This window comes from Medicago sativa, chromosome 8 (genome assembly GCF_051527215.1).
Source record: "Medicago sativa cultivar Bolivia chromosome 8, Bolivia_mono, whole genome shotgun sequence".
Taxonomy (NCBI): domain Eukaryota; kingdom Viridiplantae; phylum Streptophyta; class Magnoliopsida; order Fabales; family Fabaceae; genus Medicago; species Medicago sativa.
In genome coordinates, this window is record NC_140756.1 from 55540089 (window position 1) to 55554840 (window position 14752).

Here is a 14752-nt window from a genome sequence, read left to right on the forward strand (position 1 = left end):
CTCAAATTTTTTAAAATTCTCTCGTTTTGGGACTTACAAATCACCTAATTTGTAGCATTCCAAATAATCCAAAACCCCTTTCGCAACTTCAAATCTCTTGCGGAGGAGCAATGAAAATGATCCAAAAATGAAAATGATCCAAAAGGTTTTGAGGAGGAGCAAAATAGATTCATATCCAGTCCAAAAATTTGTGCCAAACTCGAGATGCTATATGACAGAGAAGAAGAGACGGTTCGAGGTCTCTTCTGCCCCATCACACAGCGCACAATTAATATAGGATTCCAGCTCTAACACATTCCACAAAGCAAGGTTTGTTCGACTTGGAATATGGTCTCGAAGGAGCTTCCAAGCGAATGCAACCACTTATCAAACTCATTATCAATGCAGTCTTATTTATACCTTTTTTACTAACAAACTCATTATCAATGCAGTCTTATTTATCATACAATTTCAAAGTCCATTTCAATTTCACATGCACTTCTATGATCCATATCAATCGGCAGAAACCCAATTCAACTTCTCCTTGTTTCTAACACATGAAGCTTTCACCCTTACCTAAAGTATATTAAAGACTTAAAAGGAAATATCATCTTAGTTTTGTCTAAGTCATCACTTAGGCTTCTTAATATTCTTTACCATGTTGATCTTAAATTTACAAATCAAATTTGAGAATACATGTCTCTAAATTGATAACATGTTCAACTATGTTTTTCTGCTCAATTATGTAATGTAGCAAACTAGTAAGTAGACACCACCTGGTATGATACAGAAGAAATAAATATGCAACAAACAAAAAAAATGATTAACAAGTTCAGTAATAGAAGATCTTTTCTTCCCACTCTCACAACGAGTCAAGACCAGAGAGGAAACAAATTGAGAGAGGATACACATTTTTCATTCAATATACAAAACGATTAACACATCAATGCATGTCAATTTGCTGATTAAGCATTCAAGATCAGAAAAGTAGACAAGGACTGAAACAACTACAAACAATAAGTCCTTCAGGAAGTTAATCTTTCTTTTTTTATCTATCACAAATTATAAGTTATAACATACAAAAACCAGTGAATACAAAGTCCATATACTCTGATTCCTGAACTTTTCAGTAATTAAATGATTAACATGGTCAATATTCAGTAATAGAAAACCCTCAGACCCTCATCTCATGGAAAAATAAATAAAAAAAATTTCTCACACAAGGAGTCAAGAGCTTCACTACTACCCTCCAAAGAATCCACTATTAACTCCAAAACAATTGGAAACAAAGACTCTGAAATCAAATAAAATTTGAAGGGAAAATAAATTGAGATGGGATACTGCATAAGTGGGTTTCAAACCCCATTTTACATACATGTGGGATGATCCTTTATTCAGCGGTCGGTTCTTTTAAAAGCAAGAGGAATAAAAAAAAAATAATGTACATCAATCTCGTACAGCAATGAAGAAAATTGAAAGGACAAACAGAAAGAGTAAACTATCAATCCAAAAACAATATTGAAAACATCCACTTGTACAAATAAAAATAACTAGACCCTGTTTGCGCCAAGAACCAAAGTCTTAATTTTGATTAGTGATGCAATCACATCTGCCATATTAATTCTTGCTTCAGGTGAATCTTCACAACAATTCAGGGCTAAACAAAAAATAGATGACATGTAACGCAATATGTCATCAATTTGTTCTCCAATTTGTTGGACTAAATTAGAATCCAAGATCTCCATAATTGAATTAGGCAATGATCGACTGATCCATGTCTTCAAGCTTAGTTCTGCAGCAAACATATCATCTGTTGGCTTTCTTCTTGTGAAGATTTCCATTAGCATAATCCCATAGCTATACACATCTCCTTTGACAGAAACAATTCCCTTAGATCCATACTCTGCAAGTTAATAATAGTTATTACTATTTATAAAATATTCTTAAAAAATAAAGCTTAGACCCATACCATGTACACATTAATTACTAATATAACATGATGATTACTGATGTGTGTGTCGTAGATTTTTTTTTTTTTTTTGTTAACAAAATCAAATAGATTGGTTAGGACTCAAACACAGAATAAAATGTTATGTAGAAGAGAAGAAATGAAGAGATCAATCCAAAAGAAATGTTGAAAACATCCAACACAAGCATTACAGAAGGGAAAAAATTACATCAGTTTACAAATGAAAATAACTAAACCCCCCCCCCCCCTGAAGGATCATAAAATAACTAAACCATGTTTGCGCCAACAACCAAAGTCTTGATTTTGATTAGCGACGCAATAACATCTGCAATATTGATTCTTGCTTCAGGTGAATCTTCACAACAATCCAGAGCTAACCTAAAAATAGATGACATGTGAGTCGATATATCATCAATTTGGTCCCCAGTTAGTTGGACTAAATTTGAATCCAAGACCTCCATAATTGAGTTAGGCAATGATTCACTGATCCATGTCTTCAAGCTTAGTTCTGCAACAAACATATCATCTGTTGGCTTTTTTCTTGTGAAGATCTCCATTAGCATAATCCCATAGCTGTACACATCTCCTTTGACAGAAACAATTCCTTTAGATCCATACTCTGCATGTTAATACTAGTTATCAAATAGTGTAAACAATAAGTCGTAGATCCATACTATGTACACATTAATTACAAATATAACATGTTGATTACTGACGTGTATTGTAAAACATAAAAGAAAAAAAATTTAAGAACTAAAAGAGAATAAATGACCTGGTGCAAGGTATCCAATAGTAGCCAAAGTTTGTGTATGAGTTTTAGATTGTCCTTCATCCATAAGCTTGGCAATACCAAAGTCGCTAACATGTGCAACCATATTTTCATCCAACAAGACATTGGAAGGCTTTAGATCACAATGAACCACTGGTATTGAAGAACCGTGATGGAGATATTCCAATGCAGATGCAACATCTATCATTATATTTAACCTTTGCAAGAAACTTAGACAATAGTTATTTGAATATAACCAACTGTCTACACTTCCATTTGACATGAATTCCATCACTAATGACTTGAAATCAAGATTTGAGCAACTACTGATAATCTTAACCAAATTTCGATGTCGTAGATTTCTCATTGCATTGCATTCTGCATCAAAGCTCTTTGATTTTGTCTCTGATTGCAAATCAATTACTTTAACTACAATCATCTCACCATCAGGAAGCTCCCCTTGATACACAGAGCCAAAGCTCCCCCTTCCAAGTAATTTGCTCTCATTGAATCCATTTGTTGCTTGCACAAGTTCATAATAGGATATTCTTCTTGGAGCTCCCAAAGTTGACAAACCCCTTTCAAGAGTATTTTCATTCTTTCTCCTTTTATTATGTTTTAAAACTATGATGCAAGCAACAAAAAAAATGGCTGACACAACTATGGGAAGTATGCATTTTATTATAAGCTTTTTTTCCATTGACCATTTCTTAACTTTCTTACCACATGGAGGTACTAGGAGGCGAGGATTGCCGCAAAGTGCTTCATTATGCATAAATGATTGAGCTGTGAAATTCTTGAAAGGTCCACCATCAGGAATCTCTCCTTGTAATCTATTATATGAGAAGTTGATGTTTTGAAGGTACAAAAGTGATTCTAAGGATTTTGGAATAACACCAGTTAACATATTTTGGGACAAATCCAAAGAGATCAAGCTTATCATTTGACCAAGCGATTTGGGAATTGATCCATTCAGTTTATTATCTGCTAAGGAGAGATTCTGCAATGTTAGTAAGGAATTGATGGTTGTTGGAATGTTGCTTGAAATCTGATTTCTTGATAGGTCTAATAGTATAATTGCTCTCAAATTCCCAATCTCAGGTGGAAGATTACCAATTAAAGAATTTGAAGAAAAATTTATCTCTAATATATCTCTAAGACTCCAAAGAGATGAAGGTATTCTAGAGTTTAAACTGTTAGATCCTACATGTATATTTGTAAGAGAAATCATATTTCCCATACATGTTGGTAAAACTCCAGAGAGCTTATTATTTTCTAGATACAACTCACCCAAACTCTTCATTTCACAAAGCTCCTCAATAAATGATCCTTGTAATCCATTGTTGCTAAGATCCAAATACTGAAGTTTCTGCAACCCTTTGAATGTACCAGGTATTGGTCCAGTTATATTATTCCCAGAAAGAGAACCATATAGCAAGTTGCTCATGTTTCCAACTTCTTGGGGAATATTACCATCAATTCCACACGAATCCATTGCAAAGTTTTCTAAAGTTAGGTTTCCAATTGACTTAGGAAGATTGGGTATATGATTCCATGATAAGTCTAGATATTTCAAATATCTACAATTTTTCAAGGAAGTAAAGAATTGATGAGAATCTTCTATTCTCAAATTGTTGCGAAATATGGAAAAGAATTCAAGGGACCTTAAGTTTCCAATAACAATGGGAACAAGTCCACTGAATGCATTTTGTTGTAATGCAAGTTGACGGATCTTAGAAAAGTTGAATATATTATTTGGAATATTTCCAACAAAATTGTTATGATCCAAGTGCAGATATTGCATACTAGGAAGGCTATATCCCGTTTTTGATGGAATTGTGCCTGAGAGGCTATTATGTTCAACCTCCAAATTAGTGAGTGATGACATGTTGAAGATTTTGGAAGGAATATATCCACTTAAGCTATTGTTTCCCAAATATATATTCTCAAGTTTATCAAGATAGCCAATCTCCCCGGGTATCAAACCTGGAAATGGATATAAGAAACAATGTTAATAAAATGGTATTCATGGTTATTGCTCGAATAGTGATCTTGTATATGGGTAATGTTTTGGGAACACAAAAAGGGACAATAAACTATCCGACCACTTTTTACCTTTTCTTTTTCTTGCTTGCAGAACTAACATATGCTTCATGTCATGTGATAGATAGGATTGAACAATATTTGACATTTTTAGAAAAATAAAAAAGAAATTAAATTTAAAGATAAAATAAAAAGGTAAAAAGCTAAATACAAAAAAATAAAATTGTAAAAAGAAATAAATACAACAAATTAGTCTTTTGTGGAATATTATGATGGCTTTTCAACCGTTGGATATTTATTTTTACGTTGGACAATGTTTTGTTTTCATGTGCTTTGGTTTAGCTATCTATTCGTAGTTGGCAATATATAGAAATCCTCATAAAGAAATATTATAATAAAAAACTTAAAATTTAAACATTATCATTAAGGGTGTAACGGTTTGGTTTGGATCGGCTTTCAGTCAAAAAAAAATTCAAACCGATGAAATCTTCATGGGTTTGGTTTGATTCTGTTTTCACTCTTTTTAAAAAAGGAACCAAACCAAACAAATCGGTTTGGTTCGATTCGGTTGATCAGTTTATTTGAAAATACAATTAAAAAAAATTCAATTCTCACAAATTTGTATCTCATGCATAAAACATATGTCATACTAAAATGTTTCATGGAATTTTCTATTTCATGTTTTGTTTTTTCATGTTATCTATTTTTCAAAACACTTTTCTATAAATAACCTTACTCAATATTTCAAAGGCATAGAAAATGTACAATTAATTTTGTTGACATCCATCGTTATTTCAACATGATAGCCTCACTATTTAAAACTTCCAATCCTATCATTTCACATAGTTGATCTCTTCCTCGATTCTATTCTTTGAAAATATACATTTTGAAGCGTAATGGCCAACATTTTAACAAGAGTATCCTCGTCCACTTCCTCTTGTTAAGGTTTCGCCTTTCTCATAATTGTTGCTGGTGAAATCTAAACCTCGTCCATTGTTGACAGATCCAAATTGTTTTTGACCTCAACTTTGTTGGCTTTTCTCATTTCTTTGTCTTTCTTACTTCTCGTTTAAGTGCATCTTGTAGAATTTATTTGTGATATCTTATTTATTCTTGTGCTTATCCTAATAAACTTGCAATGATGGTTGATGTTTTTTTATCGTCATATACTTCAAATCCTTGGTTTCTTCAATTGACACAACAAAATGCTTAAATTTGGGAGCTAAAGAGAGGAGTATTTTCTCCAAATTTCTCACATGTTCTAACTTCTAATTAAGCATTTCTTTTTAATTGTTTTTAAACAACAATAATCTTAAAAAATTATTAAAAAATAGAAGCTAACTCTTTCATATGTAGGGACTCGAAATCACCTCTTAGAGTAATGGAGACATATCTTATTTACTTTGTCTTCAACTTTGCAAGAGGTTTAAGGATTCTTCTATGCCTCATTAAAGGATGTTGCATTTAAAATATTTTCAAACTCATATTTATCTAGTGCTTGGTAGATGAGGAAGAGATATTGCTTGTCTCTGTTTCTTAAATCCTTCAAAATATATCATTGTGCTTGATTTAACGAATCTTCATCTTGTGATTCCTAATAACGGTTTTCAGCTACCTCTCAAACATCATGTGCTTAAAGAAGAGCTTTCATTATGATACGCAAATTGTCATACGTACTCTCTTTTAGAAGTGGAACATGAAAAGACATTGCTTCATTATTCTCCATGACTATAGAAGGATTTCTTATCGTAACATAAACTTTGATGCCACATTTTTTTTTTAAATGAGGAGGTGATAGCGAGCTTTTGGGAGAAATTGAGGAAGACATAAAATTTAAGAGAAGGACAATATCTACTTGTTACGACGATGCTTTGATTTTTATTTTTTTTGCATTTTACTTACTTAGTATACAATTGATAAGTTCTACCATTCTTATAAGCCTCAGGAAAGAGGTATGCATGCATCATACGACAATATTCTACACATTTCACGAGAGAGTTCTATACACTTCTCTCTACTACATGCATTTAATACTCTGTTTTTATACTACTAGCTGACTTCTGCACATCTCTATAACATTTTTAGACTACACCACTTATTATCTCATTCGACTTAACACTTTATTATCCAACTACACACACACACTTAATTAAATTTATGGAAAAAATTCTGGAATACATTTTTTTGAATTTTTAATTCTATTTCTTAAGGGTTAACTATGCATCTTTTACGAAAAGTTGTTCATATTAAAGAACATTTTCAATTAAGAGACTGTTTTTTTTTATGAATATTAAGAGAATATGATTCTAAAATAAAAATATGAAATTCAACAAATAAAAGGTAAATGAATGCTTTTAGGAAATGTAAAATAAATGAAAAAAATGATAATTATGAATCTTATTTCAGGTAAATATATCGAGATAGAAAATACAACATACCTGTGAGAAAGTTTGATGATAAATCTAAGTATATCAACGATGTGCAGTTACGAATTGATTGTGGAATGCTTCCTTCAAATTGATTGTTGTATAAAGTAAAATCTTTGAGTTGAGGAAGTTGATTGAAAAAATCATTTGGTAGTCTTCCATTTAAATTGTTAAAGCCAAATTTGACTACCCTCAAAGAAGTCATGTTGTTAAGTGATGGAATTTCACCTGCATGTGTGTAACATTAATATCACATTTAATATTTATCAAGACAAGACATCAAATTTTCTGACTTGACATGTTGTGATCTTGACTCATTTTCTGTTTTTGGACTGGAATTATTTGGTGTTCTGCTGCTCTGTCTGTATTTGGTTAGCAAATTTACAGGTTTAAGCGATGTATCTGATTCGCTTGTGACTTCTTGTAATTGAGGATATCTTGTACGTCTTGTGCTTGGTATTGGTGTTGGGATGATATAGTGAGAGTATTCGGACTAAAATATGCTAGTTGGGATTGTAGGAATCAACACTATTTGTTGAGTTTCTTTATAGTTAAAAATGTAGGCAAATATAAGGCAAATATTTTTAATTTTGTATTTTTAATAGGAAATTCTTTTACGAGTAAAGAAGAGTTATGGGGATTTTTTTCGACAGAAAAGAGTTATGGGGCTTTTTAGCAAGCACAATAAGTTATCTTATAATCGGTAGATTATAACTTATAACCTCATATGACTAATTAAAAAAGATCTATTTGGTAACCGTTATTTGATTACGAGTTTATAACTAATATGTTTACTAGCTTTAAGCTTATCATTATTTATTTTCCTAATTTTTACAATTGTTGTATTAATTGAAAGAAGAAGAAAAAAAAAGTAAACAAAAGTTTTTCATTTAATTTGATATTCATAATAAGTTAGTTGATAGCTAACAGTAAATGACTTATAAGTTAATCGAACCACTAATTTTATCGGTTGTTTTACCAAATAGTGTTATGATGCCTCTACCACTCTTTTTGTGCTTTATTAGACCAGTGTGTAGGATCTATTACATCTTAAACTAAAATTTGAATATTATAATGATAATAAATTGGAAAGAGATATATAGTTTTATGAAAATTTACAAAAAATCGGATTACAGCCAATCTTAAATTATTGTGTGATATGCTTTAGAGGCAAAAGGGGATTGCGGCCAATCTTAAAATTAAATTCAGAAATACAGATTTTGCAAAACCTGGACACTTTCATCATTAAAGAATTAAGTCGTTTATCAAGTTTATAAGCATATATTATGAAACGCACCGTTTCAATAATATGTTAAAAAAAAAAATAATAATAATAATAAAATAATGCAATAAATAAATATCAAGAAGGATCCAGACCCCTCATTTTTTTCTTTCCTCTTCCACGTATCCCACTTTTTCCTTTCTTCTCCTCTGTTCCTGCGATGACTCCCTCCCTCTTTTACCATTATCTTCTTACTCCAAAACCATCAAATTTCCATTACTTCCCATCTTTCCTTTAGCCTTTCCTTTTTGTTTCATCACATTTCTATATCAATTGTGGATCCAAGTTTGAGAAAGATATACGTGAGTGAAGTAAAAGTACCCACTCATGGGGACTTCTCTCTTTGGTGTTCCTTGAGGTAAAACTTTAAGATTCATGTAATATTGAGTTGATATCTAGCTTGGAGTAGTAGTAAAACTAGTATAGACAGTATAATATTAGATTTTTATGAGTCCCTTTCAAACCATAGGTATAACATTTGGGGGTTGTATCTTATTCTTTGATCTATTGGTAATGTGATCTTAAATAGGTTTAAACAGGAGCTGAAATCAATGTATGATGTTCAGATTCGGTGAGGATTGCTCCGATGGTTATATTGACAGGCATTGCTAGGAACGGAGTTGACTCGTCATATTTGTGAGTTGATAACGATCATTATCACACATTTTCACTATTAAAATTATTGATATTTTGATAATTTTCTATGATAAAGTGTTATAAAAAATGGGAAACACACCCTTTGAACATTTTTCTTCTCATTGATTTATGTTTAAAGTCATCGATATTGTTATGGTCTCTATTTGGATTTATCTATGACTTATTGAGCAAATGATTTGAAAATAGAGGTTTGATTGCATATACTATGACTTGAGTTTTGAGATATGGAGAAATACGGTTGAGAAATATGTTCTTGGAAATTTTCGATATTAATATGTATTTTTATATATTAATATGGATTCTTATTTGTGATTTATAAAGTAAAGAAATTGAAACGGAGGATTTGATTTTATGTATTTTCGTAGTTGTTTTGATATGTTGTGAAACGTGGTTTTGAAATATGCGTTTTTCAAAGGTTTGATGTTAATTTGAATACGATTTGGATTTTGATTTGGATTTGAATTTACATATGATTCTAAGTAGTAGATTTTCGATTGAGTTTTGATGATACATATTTTGAGATAAGTTTCATTATGTTGTGAAATATGGTTTTAATATTGTGTTTTAAGAATGATGTTTTGAGAATTACGGATATAATGACGACGACCTAGGTGCACCTAGTATGTAATTTCGATTAGGGAAAGTTATCCGTTAGATGGAACCGCCCCTATGGAAAGGCCACCATTAGGAGGAGAGGGCTGTCAACGAGATGGAGCTAGTTCTCGATTCACCCATTTTGTTTATTTTCACTAAATGGTTATGTATTTATTTTTAAAGGCTTTTATTACGATTTTCGGCAATTTATCTTTAAAGGCTTGTAATTTTATTTTCATGTCTTTACGATGTCGGACTTTTCGTTGAAGTATACCTATTTGATTGGAAATATTTACAAAGTGTGGATTTTCATGCGTATAAACGGTTGCAGGTTATTAGAATTTTATACAGCTACTAGATTTGCAAATTGACATTAAATTTTGAGAAAAGAAAATAATTGTGCCCTTGTGTGTTTCTCTTCTAGTTGGTGGTGGTTGTTGTCTTTCACTAAGCCCTTGTGACTTACACCTTTTTCTTATATTTTTTACAGATTCAAAGTCAATTGCGTAGAAAGCTTCTAGCAGGGTTAAAGATCTATCAGTGTCACTCTTTTGGTAGGTTTCCTATGTGTATGAATTGAATGGTCAATGTATCTGCAGCTATTAGTAGTTTACAAATGTTTTGTTTTGAGTTGTACAAACATCTAGTTATGTCACTTTGAGATTCTAATGATAATACAAGTATATAGACAGGATTCATATCTTGGAAAGTATTCAAAATACAGAGGATACTCTGTCGAAATTCTGTGGATATCATTTTAAGTGAAAGTCAAATTTGAAAATTGTTTAAATTATAGTTTGTCAAGTGTCGTCAATAGGCTTGCTGCCGAATTAGAATGCTCTAGTTCGTGCTCCGGTCACGATATTGAATTTTGGGTCGTGACAAAGTTGGTATCAGAGCTCGGTTGTAGGTCCTAATAGCTGCAGACATAGAATGAAAATAGATTCTTGCTAGAAAATTGTGAACCGCGGCACCATTTACTTGCAAAAATTTATTTGCATTCTATGGTAGTGTCACTTGTTGTTCAATCTTATGATTACTTTTGGGTCTTTGAATTGTCTCACTTTGCTTGTCGTCTCGTCCTATTTTTGGTCAATTTTCTTTCATTTGGTGAGGATGCCACACAACACTAGAAGGGAAATTAGTTCGTTCTAGGTCTACTGCCTAACCTTAAGACCCTAGTCTAAGAGGTCGTTGTTTAGGTCGTACTCGTGGTCGATTTAAAGCAGATGATGGAGGTAGCGACGTTCACGTCGACGAACGTGACTTGGTTACATTAGTAGCTAATATTGTAGTGTCTATAGGAAGACGAACTTTGCAAATGTTATTGCAACAAGTTGTTTGGGTTTCTGTTGGGAAGAAGCTTGTTAATTTATAACAAATGAATTTTGATGGTTAACAAATAGTAATATCACGAAAGGATGAATCCAGTAGAATAAATATAATATAGTTAGAATGATTATTTCTTGATTAGGCACCCTTACTTGTTTATTATAAAATCTCTTTTATGTTAATAAAGTATGTTTATGTTAGTATAAATGTTGGAGGGAAATTCTATCAACGCAAATGGTTTATATACTTACAGAAATGATTTGAAAGAAAATTTGAAATGGAGACTATGAGTAACATGCTCACAGTGAATTATAGAAAATCGCATAAAAATTGAAATGAGTAACATACTCAGAGAAGAAGAAAGAAAGAAAAAATAAATAAATAATAAAATTGTGAAAACTCCGTTTGCTACAACGAAGAGATAATGTAGCCTATGAGGTACGGCTTATAGTAACGAATGTGAAAACTCCGTTTGCTACAACGAAGAGATAATGTAGCCTATGAGGTACGGCTCATAGTAACAAAATGAAATAATTACTGTTTGCCACAACGAAGAGATAATGTGGTATATTCCGTTCGCCACAACGAAGAGATAACGTGGTATATATTATGTTCGCCACAACGAAGAGATAATGTGGTATATTACCGTTCGTCACAACGAAGAGATAATGTGGTATATACGCACATATTGAAATGTATAATTAATGATATGAAGTTTTAAGTCAAGAATTATTAGGTTAATATTTGAAAAAAATAAAAAAAAAAACTTATATTTTTCAATTATGGAACCAAGGAAAAATTCTAAGGACCCTCCAACATGAATACTAACATAGCATACGCATATTAACATGAAAGTTATGTTTAGAATGAATTGGCTACAAAGCAATATTTCATGGGCATTTTACCAATCGTTGGAAATGAGGAATCTTAGTTATGGATCCACGACTTAGTTAGCCGAAACTAGTTGCTATCATAAAAGAATCAGAGACATACTCAGATAAATATGCCAAAGTATAAGCTATATCAGAGTATGATATTTTGGATATATGATTATGATTATTACTAGGATATTGTTTCGGTGAGTATTCTATGGCAAGGATTGTTCAATGAAGAAACAACATAATCCGAAGAAGTGATGCGTGAAAAGTACCCACGCTTATTCGAAACCAAGGCTAGTATTGGTTAAAATTCGAGGACGAATTTTCTTAACGGGGGAAGAATGAAACACACCGTTTCAATAATATGTTAAAAAAAAAACAAATAAAATAATAATAAAATAATGCAATAAATAAATATCAAGAAGGATCCAGACCCCTCATTTTTTTCTTTCTTCTTTGACGTATCCCACTTTTTCCTTTCTTCTCCTATGTTCCTGCGATGACTCCCTCCCTCTTTTTCCATTATCTTCTTACTCCAAAACCATCAAATTTCCATTACTTCCCATCTTTCTTTTAGCCTTTCCTTTTTGTTTCATCACATTTCTATATCAATTGTGGATCCAAGTTTGAGAAAGATATACGTGTGAGAAGTAAAAGTTCCCACTCATGGGGACTTCTCTCTTTGGTGTTCCTTGACGTAAAACTTTAAGATTCATGTAATATTGAGTTGATATCTAGCTTGGAGTAGTAGTGAAACTAGTATAGACAGTATAATATTAGATTTTTATGAGTCCCTTTCAAACCATAGGTATAACAATTTGGGGGATCTTATTCTTTGATCTATTGGTAATGTGATCTTAAATAGGTTTAAACAGGAGCTGAAATCAATGTATGATGTTCAGATTCAGTGAGGATTGCTCCGGTGGTTATATTGAAAGGCATTGCTAGGAACGGAGTTGACTCGTCATATTTGTGAGTTGATAACGATCATTATCACACATTTTCACTATTAAAATTATTGATATTTTGATAATTTTCTATGATAAAGTGTTATAAAAAATGGGAAACACACCCTTTGAACATTTTTCTTCTCATTGATACTTACGTTTAAAGTCATCGAGATTATTATGGTCTCTATTTGGATTTATCTATGACTTATTGAGCAAATGATTTGAAAATAGAGGTTTGATTGCATATACTATGACTTGAGTTTTGAGATATGGAGAAATACGGTTGAGATATATGTTCTTGGAAATTTTCGATATTAATATGTATTTTTATATATTAATATGGATTTTTATTTGTGATTTATAAAGTAAAGAAATTGAAACGGAGGATTTGATTTTATGTATTTTCGTAGTTGTTTTGATATGTTGTGAAATGTGGTTTTGAAATATGCGTTTTTCAAAGGTTTGATGTTAATTTGAATACGATTTGGATTTGGATTTGAATTTACTTATGATTCTAAGTAGTAGATTTTCGATTGAGTTTTGATGATACGTATTTTGAGATAAGTTTCATTATGTTGTGAAATATGGTTTTAATATTGTGTTTTAAGAATGATGTTTTGAGAATTACGGATATAATGACGACGACCTAGGTGCACCTAGTATGTGATTTCGATTAGGGAAAGTTATCCGTTAGATGGAACCGCCCCTATGGAAAGGCCACCATTAGGAGGAGAGGGTTGTCAACGAGATGGAGCTAGTTCTCGATTCACCCATTTTGTTTATTTTCACTAAATGGTTATGTATTTATTTTTAAAGGCTTTTATTATGATTTTCGGCAATTTATCTTTAAAGGCTTGTAATTTTATTTTCATGTCTTTACGATGTCGGACTTTTCGTTGAAGTATACCTGTTTAATTGGAAATATTTACAAAGTGTGGATTTTCATGCGTATAAACGGTTGCGGGTTATTAGAATTTTATACAGCTACTAGATTTGCAAATTGACATTAAATTTTGAGAAAAGAAAATAATCGTGCCCCTGTGTGCTTCTCTTCTAGTTGGTGGTGGTTGTTGTCTCTCACTAAGTCCTTGTGACTTACCCCTTTTTCTTATATTTTTTACAGATTCAAAGTCAATTGCATAGAAAGCTTCTAGCAGGGCTAAAGATCTATCAGTTTCACTCTTTTGGTAGGTTTCCTATGTGTATAAATTGAATGGTCAATGTATCTGCAACTATTGGTAGTTTACAAATGTTTTGTTTTGAGTTGTACAAACATCTAGTTATGTCACTTTGATATTCTAATGATAATACAAGTATATAGACATGATTCATATCTTGGGAAATATTCAAAATACAGAGGATACTTTGTCGAAATTCAGTGGATATCATTTTAAGTGAAAGTCAAATTTGAAAATTGTTTAAATTATAGTTTGTCAAATGTCGTCAATAGGCTTGCCGAACTAGAATGCTCTAGTTCGTGCGCCGGTCACGATATTGAATTTTAGGTTGTGACATATTATAGAGAAACAAGTATAAGAAACATACAATGTTGTCGGTGAAAATATCTTACCCTCCAAGTTGTTGCCCATGAGATATATTTCTTGAAGTTTGGTCATGTTTCGGATGCCACCTGGCATGGGTCCTTTGTTGAAACTATTGAATGATAGATCTAATACCTCCATCTCTTCACATTGATGCCAGATAGTCGGCATCTCCCCATAAATATCATTATGATAAATATCAAATATTCTAAGATTTGGAAGCCCATGACAAATATTTGATGGAAGATTGCCTGACAAATTATTATAGTTAAGATACAAATCTTGCAACAATGAGTTGTTGAATTTGAAAATTGATGATATGTCGCCTGAAA

General features: G+C 31.9%; 1 protein-coding gene and 1 long non-coding RNA gene across 3 annotated transcripts; one reads left to right on the forward strand and one right to left on the reverse strand.

Annotated features, from left to right (window-relative positions):
- Positions 1-1289: 1289 nt before the first annotated feature.
- Positions 1290-14746, reverse strand: LOC146899675 (uncharacterized). 2 transcript variants are annotated; one of them, XM_085737583.1, is made up of 4 exons: positions 14450-14746; positions 7199-7414; positions 2721-4703; positions 1290-1882 (listed from the first exon to the last, which is right to left on the reverse strand). In XM_085737583.1, exons 1-4 carry the CDS (start codon positions 14589-14591, stop codon positions 1530-1532), a joined length of 2694 nt encoding a protein of 897 aa, XP_085593709.1. In that variant the 5' UTR covers positions 14592-14746; the 3' UTR covers positions 1290-1529. The 2 variants fall into 2 exon arrangements, with proteins under 2 accessions (XP_085593709.1, XP_085593710.1); XM_085737584.1 differs by having other exon boundaries at positions 1290-2567; positions 14450-14726.
- Positions 8572-10460, forward strand: LOC146899676 (uncharacterized). Its single transcript, XR_015023434.1, has 3 exons — positions 8572-8826; positions 8998-9104; positions 10210-10460. It is a non-coding gene; the product is annotated as an uncharacterized LOC146899676 (long non-coding RNA).
- Positions 14747-14752: the final 6 nt, after the last annotated feature.

Excerpts from the sequence above, each read along its gene's own strand:
- LOC146899675 (XM_085737583.1), bottom strand. The coding sequence starts at position 14,591 with ATGCCGACTATCTGGCATCAATGTGAAGAGATGGAGGTATTAGATCTA. Across the intron at positions 7,415-14,449 it reads CATGGGCAACAACTTGGAGG|GTGAAATTCCATCACTTAAC; the intron begins GTAAGATATTTT and ends ACACACATGCAG. Across the intron at positions 1,883-2,720 it reads TATTGGATACCTTGCACCAG|AGTATGGATCTAAGGGAATT; the intron begins GTCATTTATTCT and ends ATTAACTTGCAG.